Here is a 15,239-nt window from a genome sequence, read left to right on the forward strand (position 1 = left end):
AAAAAATATTGCTTCTTATAACAAATGATAAAGTATAACAAATTTAGTTCAGCATAGCTAAATATTATTTTTAAAAAGTATGAAATGTCTACTTTAAAAAGGTGTAAGACTATAAATAACCTTCTAAAAAGGTGCTGCAGTATGTCTTGCTAAATGAACCATGCTGAAAACAAACACATTCTTTAACATGTACTGAATTCAACTCTTACTTCAACTCTTATTTCTCATTATGCTGTAATCACTTCTTATTTTTCATACTGACATACACTTCTTCAAACTAAGAAGAAAAAAAAAAATCTTAGTTGCACGTTACTGAACTTCAGCTACTGTAGCGCAACTAGGAATTCTGCTCATTCTGGAACATCACACTGCTACATAGCAAGCTTCTCTGCAAGGAGCTATTTAATTGTTTTTTCAAGCAGATGATCTATTCAGTGCAGTAAAAGGGAGGTTTTATAGCTGGTTTGATGTCTCAGCCGAATCCCAAAGTTACTCTAACAGCAAGTATTCTCCCAACTCAAAATGCCCCCCTCACTTAACTGGCCACACATTACTAATGCAAATATAAAAAGTGCTTAATAATCGGGCATTCTTGATTATATAAAACGCACATCCAAACAAATTAACTTTCTGCCAAAACCAGAATTTTTGGAACAAATTAAAGAAGTGACCTGAAAAATTAACATTTCAGGCCATTTTTTCCATATACTGAATCATTTGCCAAAGAAAGACTATTTTCTTTGCCAAAGAAATAGTCTTCTATGGAATTGATGGTCAAAACTGCTGACTCCGAATTTTCAGAAATGAAGAGGAAAAGTAATCTTCAACCGGGGTTTCTTTTCTCACTTCAGTGGCTGTGAATCACCTGTTTGGGGGGGAAGGCAAGGAACATCTGAAAAGCTAAATGGCTGTACAAATACTCTCTGATCAACATATTCAGCAATTCCAACATGCAATACTGAGCAGTGTCTTTAAAAGCCTTGATGCTCTTTGCTCCCAGAGTAATGATACTAAACTCTGGAGCCAGGACACACAGAGTATGACCAAGTCTTTTTTTGCCTTTTGGCATTATTGGCAATGAAGACAGATTAGAGCTTGAAGAGGCCCAAAATACTGGATTAGAAGACTATGGAGAGCAAAAGCTCGCTTCTTCACCCAGTTACATTGTCTGTCACTCCCAGGAACCCAGGTTTTGCTTTACTTACTAATGCACTATATTACTATATTACTCTAAATGCACTATAGTGATTTATGTGTACCATTATGTACATACACACAGATAGGCTTGGGATACATTTGATAACCAATAATCTTCTGGTTTTTTCATACAGAAGCTACTGCATCTTTATACTACTTGTTCAGCTGTACTTCAGATATACAGAATGCCTCAATATTTTTGTACATGGGTTAGAGTGTCCGTAAGGAAGGAGCTGCTCTTAAAAAGAAAAAAAAAGTTAGTCGTAACTTTACACACAAGTTAACTCATAAAGCAGGTAATACAAGAGATGACTAGATCTCCTACAGGAATTAGTTACTATTAGTTTGTCTTGAAACTTCAACAATTAAGGAAATCACTTCAATGTGCACTTTAATACTATTGCTGCACATACATTAAGACACTTTTTGGCACTTGATAAACATACATCATTATATCAGATTTAGCCTTCATTCCTAAGACAAATAATTGCATTACATATGTGCTAATAAACTTTTGTATTTTGTTGTTTTCAACCTAAAATCTCTGTAACTGTTTTTTTGGATGTGCAGAGCTTAGTTATAAATCAATCATTTTAGTTATAGATCAATCTTTTTAATAAAGCATGCTATTAAACTGATAACCTTATAATGAAGAATACTATTCTGCAATTTCTACAACAGACTTTTATTAGATTTTATTATTGTGTAATAACTACTGGATAACCAGTCTGTATGTTCAAGCAAGTACACTCATCTATGTGAAAAGTATTTCTTCAGCTGAATTTCACGAGGGCTTTGTTTCAATCTCTCTGTTGTCTCAGGTTATTTCACACGCTTCCATAGCAGGGGCCCATTTTTCCTTTCTGAGCTGTTAGCTATTTTGTAGAACCATTTTCAAATCAAATATGTACTATTTGTTAAACAGTCTCACCTTGTGAAAACAATATTGTTTTCATAGTAAAATATGGTATTGGTAAGAGAAAGCAGGTCCCAGGTGTGTGAAAAACTTCAAGGAGCACACACTCAGAGCTCTGACACTGCATCCTGCTTTAGGTCCAAGTGATTTCCCAGGACCCCAGCATTTGACAGGAGCGCATCCTTAAAAAGGGAAAATGCCATAACTGTAGACTGTTAAAAATGAGACAACAACTGGTGCACTACAGATACTGACTGCATGGCAGTGATTTTCAATGTGCACTCTGAACTGCTTCTAAAGGGCTGCAAAAGACAGCAGAGAAAAAACACATGTATTTATTTATATTGTACAGCAATGTACACATAAGACTTCTAAGAGGATACACTTCCAATGGAAAATGTTTAGGAGGTTCACCAACTAGATTAAAAAAATTCAAAGTCACTCTTGGATAATTTCTTTTTTTTTTTTTTAATGACCCATAGTGTTAAATAATGCAAACAAGATCCCAAAGAATAAGTTAGGTTTACTAAAACCATAAAGTCAAATCACAAAGTTTAAATTTGCTCAGTTATCTAGGAAATGAAAAGAGAATAATTGCACTGAAAAAGCCAAGTAAATTCCAAGGCATGTCTTTTTTTTATACTTATCACTTGGATTTCTGAAGGGCTGTGATAGTGGGAGTTTTCAGTATGTAAATAACAGAAAAAGTTAGATCCAAGCAAAATTATTCTCACTTTGAGTTTCAGCAAGAGTTAAGTACACCTCCACTCCTGGATTTTCAACTCCAAAACTAACAGTACATTTGGTATAGAAGGAGCATGCCATAATTAAACAGTATTAAATCATTAGTGTGGCCAATGGCTAGTTCATGAAGAAATAAAGGTAACATTTATTTTCCTTTTTAAACATTTTAAAATATAATTATTTGAAAATAGCATACCAGTGGAACAGTTTGAAACACAGTATTTCATAATCACAACAACATTCAACAGATGATGTGCTAAGTCAACTTCAGTTTTTAAACAGCTATAGCACTTTATCAGTAGTCACTCTCCAGCTATGGTAATAACTAACCAGGATAGAATTGCCTGATTGTAAATATCCAAAAAGGTTATCTTTTTTTCTACTGCTAGCTGCATTGCAAGGTTTATAAATATTTATCTCCCATATTCTTGAAATATCCTTTGATTTCTAAACAAATTTTTAAATCCTTTAGAAATTGTCATACCTCTCCAAATTTTAAATACTTGCAAATAAGTTTAATGGGACCTTTTATTCAGACTTATGTTCATCCATATGCCAGTAGCAGAAAAGAACCACCGCAGAAGAATAGTGCTGTATGGTGGTATAATCAAGAATCTCTTTGTGCTCCTGATGCAGCCTTAATTTTGAAAACTAATCTCTTGCCAATTTCTAGTTTGTTCTGAAATCATTAACATCATCTGCTGAAGTCTAATATCTGTACTTTCAGGCACTGTAGCTTAGTATAATGCAAGTTCATGGGATTCGCATGAGTAGCAGAAATATAAATGATATTTGTATATTTACTGTTTATAGTCTAGAAATTCAATTAAGTCAGAGTGTTTACAGACTGAAACCAAGCTATCAAAAACTCAGTCACACAGGGTAACCAATGAGATTTCAATGTGTTCAGCAGTCAAATATAATTGTCCCTCACTTGGAGCTATTCAGTCTGAAGTGATAAGCATGCTAAATTTTTACAAGGCCAGAAGTAATTAGAAAATAAGTATAGGATGTGTCCAAGAGAAATTGTGTGTTTTGTTACTTAAAAGCTTTTTAAAGCATTTTGGTAAGCTGCAAACAGTCCCTTCAAATTTACTAAATAAAATAGAGCTTTTTATAAGAGCAGTCCTGTCACTATTCAGCAAAAGTATTCAAACAATAAGAGGCTAAGATGTTGCTTAAAAAAAGTTTTCCTTACTATAAACTTTAAATTCCTTTGAAGTCAGTGATACTAAATTCCTACGTGCATGTTTTATCACGTTGGACGTCAGTTTAGTCACATTCATACTAAGTCTCCTAGAATGTATAACCTGAGGTTTAGCAGCTATTGCTATACAAAAAGCGTTGGAAGAAATATTTTTTTTAAAAACGTAGGTTAATTACAGGTTAATTTTCCCAGTCTGTGCAAGGCAAACTCTCCTCTTCATCCTCTGATTCAGGTGATGCTTCCTTAATTCGTCGCAGTGCTTCATGAATGCTCCTTGTCAGAGGGTCAGTATCAGGCAGAATTGTAAAGGATTCTCTCAAAACATCTTTCTGCACTTTCTTCAGTTTGACCCCTTTCCTGATCTGTGCTAAGATGTTATTGCTATCATCTTCATCGGGAAAAGGAGGAAGACTTCTTTGCTCAACTTTTCTTAAGTGAAAGCTGCCACGCTTCAAGGAAGCCAGCACTTCATCCATTGGGGAACTCACTGCAGAAAAATCAAAAGACCTTCAGTATTATTTTTACTAAATTTATTCAGTCTTCTTTATTTCCTACAGACCAAAAAGTAGCCACATGCAATTAATGTGATAGTCCCATACCATAAGTATAAAGGAGACTGTAGTGTTTTCAATTTTATCATTCTGTAGCTCTATTATTGTTTTAGCCTCCAAATTTATCTTCCCTATTACCAGGTCAAAACTGGATTATATAGACAATTATAATTTCTGAAACTAAGTAACCTCCTATAAAGGCAGGTAGCAGAACTTTTTGAACAAGATGGCTTTCCTGTTTGCACTCAAGAAAATCAAGACAGCTGCAATGAATCCAACATAATGAAAGTGTATATTACATTATATTTCTTGACTTTGAAACTCAGGTAATGAGTATGCATCTTAAGTATTGGACTGTGCAGTCACAGAAATGCAAGCACAGAGCCTACATTCTCAGCACTTGCATTTTGTGGCTGATTTTACCTACTGTATGACTATTACTACATGCCAGTGAGGGAAGCAGCAGTACAGTCAACTGCAACAGCATGCATTTTCCTGCTTCTCTGGATTCATGTATGTATCAGCACCTAGTCACAGTGTGCCTATATAAATTATCTTCCTTTATAATTAATGAAGACAGAGAAGTAAGAGTTAATACTTTATCACAAATCCTTCCTTTATCATCAATTTGAAACTAGTTCTCTGCAGAAATAAAAATCAGGCTTTGTCTCTTTGAAGAGCTACAAGTAGGTAAGATCTCTATGTCAGAGAATGCAATATAATAAAGCACAACAATCCAAGATAGCTCCCACACACTAGCACATACTACGTACAGTTTTTGTTGTATATTTTTAAAACCCATTTTGCATTTTTGAGTTGACTTTGTCCATCAAAGTAATGTCCCAGACAAGAGGAATAGACACGAGAAAGAGAGAAATAAAAGAAGAAAACAGGACTGCACATTTGAAAGAGGAAGGAAGGATTGTAAAATACTCATCTATCAGAGACACAAATTTCTGAAGCCAGTTAGAGACTCAGAACATCTCAGGGAATACAGAGCAGCAGGTAGAGTACAGCTGCAGATATTAATGATACTCTTAAGAGGGAAGATATAATTTGATTTTATATTTGTCATTTTATGATGTATAATCAAGTTGTACACACAATACATGTTTTATATAAAATTGAAAAACAAAATGGGTATCAGAAAAATAAACAATAGGACTACAGAAAATTAAACATTGTTCTGCTAATCGAGGATGCCAATTAAACTCAGACACCAGAGTGAAAAGAGTAGGCTGATTTTACTGTTAATAATTAAAGGATATAACCAAGTAATACAGAAAATAACTAATAAGAAAAATACAGAACAGTACACTTAATTATTACTATATACAGTTAATTATAGAAAATAAGAATAAGCAAGGTAATGCACCTAATCATTACTACATGATGGGGAGAATAGTGATTAAGAAAGATCCATCACCACTTGCATACGTTACCATCATCCAGACCCGCAGTCACTGGGCAGCCCCGGTTACAGCGAGGATTTGGAGAGCCTGTCCCGGCAAGTGGGAAATCCTACGCGGTGCGTCCACCCGTAGGTGAGGCTTCCAAAGTCGCGGCAAGAGGGTCCAGCCTTATATACAAAAAATCAGCAAGCCAGAATGACTTGCACCTTTCTTTGAGCGGAAACATCTGGTTTCATCCTCCTGTTGGATTCCACCCAAAGCCTGGCCAGGGCTCAGGGGGGAACCAAGGGAGTTTCTAACAAGGCCAAACACTTGGGTTCTCAGCCTTGAACAAGACTAAACAAGGGAAGTTGGATACATTCTCACAGCATTTCATCCTCACTACTGATTACATTTTGTCTAAGCTACATCTTTCGCTAGTGAGCATACATATTTTGTTAATGATCAGATACTAATTAATAAACGCTAATGGTAATACAGATTTTACTAACTAGGAGATACTAATAATGGATAACATTTGGTTGTGAGGTTCATCTAGAGGTCAACTTTGTTTCAGGGCCTATTATTCAGGCCCTAGCACTACAAACATGGAGCACAGCAGCATCAAAATCAATAATTAACTTAAGACACTGTACCTGTGACTTGCAAGACTCGTAAGAGCTTAAAAATTCTATAACTATTCAGTCGCTTCAAGGTTTTTCAGTCATTCAAGGACAATTCTAGAAGAAACACTCCTTGTTACTGCCTGATAGACGAAAAGAGTTCTAATTTTGATTTTATCTGGATGAGGGAAAATGCCAGTTGAGGGATGTTTTCTGTAGTTGTAACTGACAGAGCCAGACAGAACTTTTAATAAAAGGTTATTTACAACCATATTACAGTAGTGTGAACCAAGGCCCACCCGAGGTACTTTTTTCTCAGTGACTTCCAGTAAAACAGTTCAGCTGAGCGCTTTTTAAAATCCCATCTCTGATTTTCAAATAAAAACTTTGCTCTAATATACCATGTTTCATTGAAACATCAAGATTATTTTGTTGAAACATGGCTGCCATTCTCCCCATTTTATATATGGGATAAAGGATAAACAGTTAAAAACAAGTAGCCCAGAATCACAGTGAAGTTGTAACATCTCCCAGATCAGCCCTGTTCTCTATTCACTTGCCTCAGTTTCCAAAATAAGTTTTCGATCTTTTAACTATTTATCAACATGCTTTGCTAAATGATTATAGATTTAATGCTCAATTGTAGTTAAATGTATATATTCTTACTCAGCTCTCAAGGGGACTTGAGAGTTTGTGGATTTTTGTATGAAAATTTGAAGAAACCTTGAAGAAAGCAGTCTCAAGGTTTCCTATGACCCAAGACAAGTATTCATTTTACTAGGTCATAAATTACATAAAATTCTGTTATTAAAAAAAAAAAAAATCACTGTGCCCTCAGGTGAAGCATATAATACTTGTAGTGCTAGCTGTAAAAAAGATAGGAAAAAAGAATCTTTTAGACAACTCCATTTTTCAACTAGTCTAATGTGGTATATCATGGGATCAGTTTCACAAGTGTTTTCTGTCTAACTGAACAAGTATACCACACACTGTCATACAGGTCCTAACATTTGTTTGAGTTGCCAACTGAAAAGGATTTAACAACTTTCCCATTAATAATTATAAATAGATCACAGCATACACTTCTCTATATATAGCAATTCAAAAGAGGAATTGATGTGCATTACAATTAAATACATAGAAATTAAAACATTACCTCTCTTCCTGTGTAAACCCTCCAGATCACCAGTCTTCTTAAGCTTCTTCTTGGCATTGACTAACTGACTGCTGTCAAACAGATGTGCTGTTGGGACACTGGAAGAGGGCTGGACTCCCTTCTCACTCTGATGTTTAACAAATCTGTCACTTTTCTCTAAGGATTTGGTGTCATCTTCCTTGGAGGACAAAGGTGGAAGCGGAGGTGGTGGAGGCAAAGGGGGTGGAAGCGGTACTACAATAACAGTCTCTGGTTGAAGCTCATTACTGGTGAGTGGAGAAGTACTAACATGAGGCAGTTCAGAAGTAGCACCATTGGGAGGTAATAAGATATCTTGAAGTTGTTCTAAGCTTGTGGATTCCTGCACTTTCAAAGGCTGAACTGCATTTTCCAATTCCACCTCTTCACTTTTGTCTTGGATTTGTATGGTTGCTGGCAAAGATTGAGGCTGATCTACACAGGACACTGAGCTGGCTGCACATTTTCTTCTTGCATGAGCCAGTCGTAGTCTGGTTGATTTAAGTATTACTTGCCCAGGGTACCGCTAAAGTGAAGAAGTTATTTACAATTAGATAAGTACATGCAACACACTATTTTAGATACTAAGTACTAGTCATTAGGGTTTGCCTTTCTGAGAAGTAGAATTCATCTACTATTTTCATTCATTTTGCACTGGGCATAAAAACAAAGCAAATATATCCTCACCTTTATGCAAAAATGATCCATTTTCTTAATTGTTATTCTTGGTTAAGCCATCATTTACATGTGATTGGTTTAGTCAGGGATACACATAGGTTAAAGTTAGGATTTCACTAAGAACCAGACTGTACATTTAAAACTGTTTTTTCTGAAAACTAAAATTCAAATTTCCATCTTGCTTCCCTTTTCTAAAACTGGTCAGTGGCACTCTCTGCTGCAAAGTCTTCTCTAACCTAATATGCTGGCCTTAGATGTGAATCATACTGCTTAAAAAGGTATCTCTTGAAAATATCAAACATTTTAAGAATTTCCAAAGTGTTTTTAATTTAGTTCTTAAATCTGCTGCTTCAGTATCTGTCTTTTCAAATTAGCTTCATCCATGGCCATTTTTATGCAACAGTAAAAACTGCATCTGAAATGCAGGCCTAAAACATTTTAGACTATTGTGGCAGGACTAAAGCAATAGAGATCATATCAATATAAATGTGCTCATACATAAAGTCAGTGCATTAACAGGTGCTGGTTAAAATAAGTAAATTTGCTTTAATTTACAGAAGCTATGCAATTCAAAAGCCTTCCAAACAATAAGGATATGAAGACTACTGCTAAGCAAGACAGCTTTCCAGTAAAGAAACTTCTCATATCTATATTTTTTTTATGTATTCAGCAAAAAACCCCAAAACAAAGTCTTCACCAATTAATACAGTCTCTCTTTTCTTGCACTTTCATCCCTTTCCTTATTCTCTCCCCTTCATTGCATCTTCTATCCATTTTTTGATACTTACATTGTAATAGGAAGGGGCAGGCAGGTGTTATTGCAATCAGTGGTAGTGAGGGTATGTCAGATGATAATGGTCTTTGTATGAAATACCATTTAGATTATATTTCTTTTGGGAAAGTTTGCTGTGTGTCTTGTCACAATGTGTAGATGTGACAGCAAACAGAAGCTTATTACGACACTGGGAATGCAACGGCCAGAGAAATTTGCTACCACCAATGCCATATTTTGTTGTACATTTTCCAAAGAACAGTTAACTATACAATGACAGAGAATAACTAATAGCATAATATAGTCCTGGAATGAGGACAAATTTCTTTGCAAAGAAATTGGTGGAAAAGAACAACTCTTCTTTTGTTACCTGTTTAAACGTGCGAAGTCTGTCCAGTGTTTTCTGTCGTTCCTGACTAACCCAGGAGCTCTTTCTTTCCTCTTCATCTTGTAGTTGATCTTGCTTCTGAGAAAATATATGGAAAACATGTAAATATTACATCCGATGCTATGGTTAGCATAAAAAAAACCCTGAATTAAAATAACTCTTCTACTAATTGTTAGGAATTACCTAACAATCTACTTCTCAAATAAACACATTTCTGACCTTCAAAACTTGGCCTTTGTCTTCCCCTTAAAAAAATATGCATTTCATGTTTTATAACCTTGAAGAAATGCAAAACTCAATAAAGAAAGATTTCCATCTGGAACTGGATCACTTTAAAGACTGGAACTTTTTACCTTGAAAGATGATAAATAACTAGAGATGTAACAGAATATTATACTGAAAAAAAAATCCCATAAATTTAAAATTGTGTAAGTTAGCCAGACAGCAAACCAGTATCCATTTTCTCTCATTCCAAAACCAAAATGACAGTTCAAATTGCAAGGTTGCACATTTAAAACAAGTCATATTAAAATTTTTACAGTGCAAGAAATCACAGAACTCAATGCCACAAAGTTTTGAATTCAATATTGAGCAAATTAAGTAAGCATTTTCATTATAGTTTACACTAGTAAACTAAAGTTTTGTATATAATTAACTTAAGCTGTCATTATTTCATCCAGCTTGATTTTCTGTAATCTTTAAATAAAGGTTTGAAGCTCTTCCTTGCAGATAAGACAGCTATATTTTTTCATGTTTGGGGATCTTGCCTCAGTGAAAACACACATTTGGATCCACCTCCTTTAAATAGTCATCCATTTTCACAAAACTTCAGCAAAGTTACTACATCTTTGAAACAAAACACTATGCTTCAGTCAAATTTATTAAAAGTGGACACTAGTTATCAGATGGCAAAAGTCACTGTATGTATAACTTCAGAAGTTATCAGGAAAAGTGATAGAACAGGTGACTATAAAGAAAACCTGAGCAGAAACAGTAGCTTTAATTCTTAAAAGATTCACAGCATTAAGTATTACTTCTAAAAGATGATGATGATCATCATTAAAAAATGTCCTTTATAAAGGGCCAGCTCCTGTGATTTAAAGGGAGATAAGTATAGATGCATTAGGGAGAGGAGGACAAGGACATGTCTGAAAAACGGTAAAGACAGGAAACAGGAAAAGGAGAAGAGGACTAAAAGGATGTGGTGAAAAGAAAGTAACTGAGCAATGGGGCAAAGAAATTAAAACAGAAGCATAAAGAAAAGATTATAGCAAGAAGAAAGGATAGTCTCAAACTTCTCCTGAAGCAGTCTCAAACTCGAGGGTTAGTTTGTTTTGGGTTTTGTTGTTGTTGCTGAGGGGGAAGTGGTGTGTTTTGGTTTTGGGGTTGTTGAGGGGGGGGTAGTTTTTAAATAAGAATAATGAAATTGAAATTCTTATTTGGTTTCAGGTTTGGACACCTCTGAGATTATCTTTTCAAAATTCTTCATGAAAACCAGTGGCTGAAAATCTATTTTACAATAATAGCAGAATTTTTCAGTCAAATTAATAACAGAAAAAAAGACAAAAAAATTAGCATAAGGTACTTTATAAGAGTGCAAGTGGGCAACTCCATGAAGTAAATAATCAAAAAGCCCTATAGTGTTTTAGAGACCAAAAAGTCGTTCAGCTTTGTCGTCTTATTTTCAAGAGAGTGATAAATGGACTGCAATCCACATAGCAAATTCCTTTGCCTTATTGTAAGAACTGAAAAATCTATTTTTCTAACTTCCTGAAAGAGTACACCAATACGTGTGGTCTTTCACAAGTAGCCTTTTCATAAAATAAATTATGCAGCTGAGTTCCTAGACAAATGTATCAATGTTAAAAATTTATAAGGATGAAATAGAATCACTTTTGCTAATCTAATTGAAGCCTGAATTAACAAGACTTGTATTTCAATGCATCATTGTCAGTGACATTTATTAAATATTGATACTATATCAGCTCCCAAAACCTAGCCCAGTATTTGAATATTCAAGATAAAGTCTAACTATCACTAGATAAAGTCTAACACAACAGTTAGACTAGCTAGCCTATTCTCTGCAATAAGACTGTGCAGAAAATCATGGAGCATACAGCTGGAACTACATACTTTATACAACACAATTCAAGTGATTACTTTTGTAGAGAAAAGAAAAATAATGAAACAGCTTATTAAGATTCAAGAATAAATGTGTATGGTTTCTTTACTCATTTCAGCATATCTGACACTGTACTCAGAGATGTCCAGAATCATCTATGTGCACATGATAACAAACTGCATGCAGCCTAACCCTAGCAGTAATCACTTAAGACTGTGAACCTAGTATTAATGAACTGTTTTATTTGCTTGGGTTTAATGTCATCCTGACAGAGATATATACTCCCCCTTACCAGCATAATATGATACAGAAATTCATGGTCCAAAGGTCAAGGATACACACCATCTTTTTAAAACAGCTATCACTTCGAATGCTCTACTAATTAACATATAATGAAGTGCGTTGGATTCGTGTGTGTGGTGGGGGTTTTGGTAGTGGGGGAGGGGGCTACAGTGGTGGCCCCTGTGAGAAGCTTCTCGAAGCTCCCCCAGCTCCAAGTCAGACCTGCCTCTGGCCAAGGCTGAGCCAATTAGCAGTGGTGGCTGCACCTCTGTGATAACATATTTAAGAAGGGGAACCTGGGAGGAGGAGTTGTGAGGGAGATACCTATGCAAACACCGAGGTCAGTGGAAGAAAGGAGGAAGGGGGGGGGGGGCACCAGAGCCGAGACTCCCCTGCAGCCCATGGTGAGAGGGCAGGCTGTCCTCCTGCAGCCCACGGACATCCATGGTGGAGCAGATGCCCACCTGCAGCCCATAGAGGACCCCATGCCGGAGCAGATGGATGCGCCCAAAGAATGCCAGGACTCTGAGGGAAGCCCGCGCTGGAGCAGTTCGTCGCTGGGAGGACTGCAATGCATGGGAGGGACCCATGCTGGAGCAGCTCATGAAGAGCTGCAGCCCGTGGGAAGGACTCATGTCAGAGAAAGTTCATGGAGGACTGTCTCCCGTGAGAGGGACCCCATGCTAGAGCAGGGGAAGAGTGCAAGGAGTCCTCCCCCTGAGGAGGAAGGAATGGCAGAGACAACATGTGATGAACTGACTGCACCCCCCTATCCCCTGCCCCCCTGCACCACTGTGGTGGAGGAGGGAGAGAAATCGTGAGCAAAGCTGAGCCCAGGAAGAAGGGAGGGGTAGGGGGAAGGTGTTTTTAAGATGTGGTTATACTTCTCACTGTCCTACTCTGATTGGAAAACTAAGTGGTGACGGTGTTCAAATTAAATTGATGTTCTTTTTCTTCCCCAATGGAGTCTGTCTTTTGCCTGTGACCATAATGGGTGAGTCATCCCTCCCTGTCCTTGTCTCGATTCCCAAGCCTTTTGTTTTATTTTCTCCTTCTCATCCCTGAGGGGGAAGGAGTGAGAGGCTTCATGATGCTCAGTTGCCCTCTGGGCTCAAACCACGACATGAGGAATGCAAGCTATTAACTAAAGGCTAAACTCAACAGCAGAAAACTCAAACTTACTAGCTGAACAGTATGGTGCATTTTGTATTCCTCCTCACTCTGGTGATGCTGCTGGAACTTTTCATTATGCTTTGCGATACAGACCTCCTGTAGAGACATAAAATGTTATCTGTAAAATATAAATTTCCAATATCAATTTACAGTGTATAACGTCACATTTAGCAAACAGCACTAAGAATTAGAAAAATAAAAATTACAAAGCCCATCTCAGACAAGCTAATTTAACCAAGCTAATTTAACTTAGAATAAAAGCATTAAATGGAAACAAAACCAAGACAAACCAACCCAAACCTATTACTTTTAACTGTCAAAAGAACATATACAAGTAACTGCTGCTTGAAAAGTTTATTCTACAATACTAGTACAAAAGTGGCAAGAAATACCAATTTGTCAAATACTCCATAAAACCATTATACAACTCCATATATCTGTATACATGGATAATAACTAACTCTCAAATATACTATGTATTTCTGTTTAGGCAACTAGGCAGCTTCCCATTTACAAGCATCAGTTCATCTTTTGCATGTACAATTTTCAAGCACAAACATTAATAAAGTTGTTACAATTTTATGCATACACAAGCAGGTTCACATTATACTGAGTTCACATCTGTAACGTCTGGTTTAAAAACAAGCATTTATTACATTGCCTGTGAATAAGAACAGGTTAAAAAGAAAACAGGACATGTTACAATAGATGACAGGAAGAAGCATGACACTCAAAGTTAAGGTAGATTATATAAAAACAACTGAATTAACTATCAGTTGCAAAGAAAAGGCATGTGCAGAAATTTATAGTAGCATAGAAGCTCATAGGACAATACTGAGGGCCAGGAAATCAGACAGTATGGGCAATGAAATTAGGCCTGGTAAAAGCACCAGACAGAATTAGAACAAGGTCAGATGTACAGTTAGAAATAGAACTCACATCTGTGTAAGAGAGGGCAGTGTTAGAAAACAGTTTGGAGCGTGACTGAAGCTAGAACACCAAAGTAATGGGCTTTCCAGGCATCAGTCAGCTTGATTTACTGGGTGGGGCCAGATAGGAGCTTTGCTGTCCCAATTATTGCTTGGGGCAGCTGATGGAGTATCAGCCATCAAGCAAGATACTACAGTAGTACCAGAAAGACACAAAAAACTAGGAGGGGAGGGATAAAAAAAGCTCACAATTTTGGATACTGGGAACTGCAGAAAAAGCTACGTTCTCCTAAAAGCTATGGACATACTGCGATCAGGGTTCCTGTATAGGAAAGAAATACCATGCTGTCTTGAATGTTTCTAAATAGTAAGACCATCAATTTTGCTACTGCATACGGGTAACACTCCAACAAGAGCACAGGTTTATGTAGAAATACTGTCCCAGCTTCATCAGAAGGCTCTGTGTGTGTGTGTATATATCTATTTTTTTATATATATATAAACACTCTGGTAGGTTTTATATTTGTTTGTGGGGGTTTTTTTTCCCCTGATGAAAAGAATACAGATGGAAAAGTTAATTCATTTAATTTGTAACTGCAAAAGTACAAACTACTTAATTTCTACATTTCAAAGACACAGCAATAACTTTGGAACATTATTAGAGAATCTGAAAGACTTTTTGCAATACTATTACTGATTTACCTTTATAGTTTATTCTCTATTTATGTGCTCAATTCGATTAAAAGAATATTTAAAGTAACAAGAAACACTATATGTTAAGGTTTGGGGTTTTTTTGGGTTTTTTTTGTTTGTTTGTTTTAACAGGTTGGCAAGACTGAAGAAATAAAACCAACATGTAAGCTACTTTAATATGCAAACTACAGGAATATACTCTCATCAATACTTGGGGGGCACACTTTTCTGAAACATTTTCTCTTTAGCATCAATATTTAAATCTTTTTGATTAAGAGTAATAATGAAAGATATTCTAAATTCTAAGCATGTAAAAGAAAGAGGTTAAATCAGACCAAAACATATTTGGTGCTGACTTTCATAGAATCATTTAGGTTGGAAAAGACCATTAAGATCATC

The 15,239-nt window shown here is 36.1% G+C and overlaps 1 protein-coding gene across 3 annotated transcripts in view; it reads right to left on the reverse strand.

Moving 5' to 3' along the window:
- Positions 1–1,519: 1,519 nt before the first annotated feature.
- Positions 1,520–15,239, reverse strand: part of LOC141917856 (junction-mediating and -regulatory protein-like) — a 97,409-nt gene continuing 83,689 nt past the window's right edge. For 2 of the 3 annotated variants that reach the window (XM_074811452.1, XM_074811450.1), the window contains 4 exons: positions 13,228–13,314; positions 9,624–9,719; positions 7,786–8,329; positions 1,520–4,551 (listed from right to left, as the gene is read on the reverse strand). In XM_074811452.1, the coding sequence (XP_074667553.1) occupies positions 4,244–4,551; positions 7,786–8,329; positions 9,624–9,719; positions 13,228–13,314 (1,035 nt within the window). In that variant the 3' untranslated portion in view covers positions 1,520–4,243. Of the gene's footprint in view, positions 4,552–6,662; positions 6,747–7,785; positions 8,330–9,623; positions 9,720–13,227; positions 13,315–15,239 lie in introns of all 3 variants that reach the window. The other variant, XR_012621481.1, reaches the window with a different exon arrangement.

This window comes from Strix aluco, chromosome W, assembly GCF_031877795.1.
Source record: "Strix aluco isolate bStrAlu1 chromosome W, bStrAlu1.hap1, whole genome shotgun sequence".
Lineage (NCBI taxonomy): Eukaryota > Metazoa > Chordata > Aves > Strigiformes > Strigidae > Strix > Strix aluco.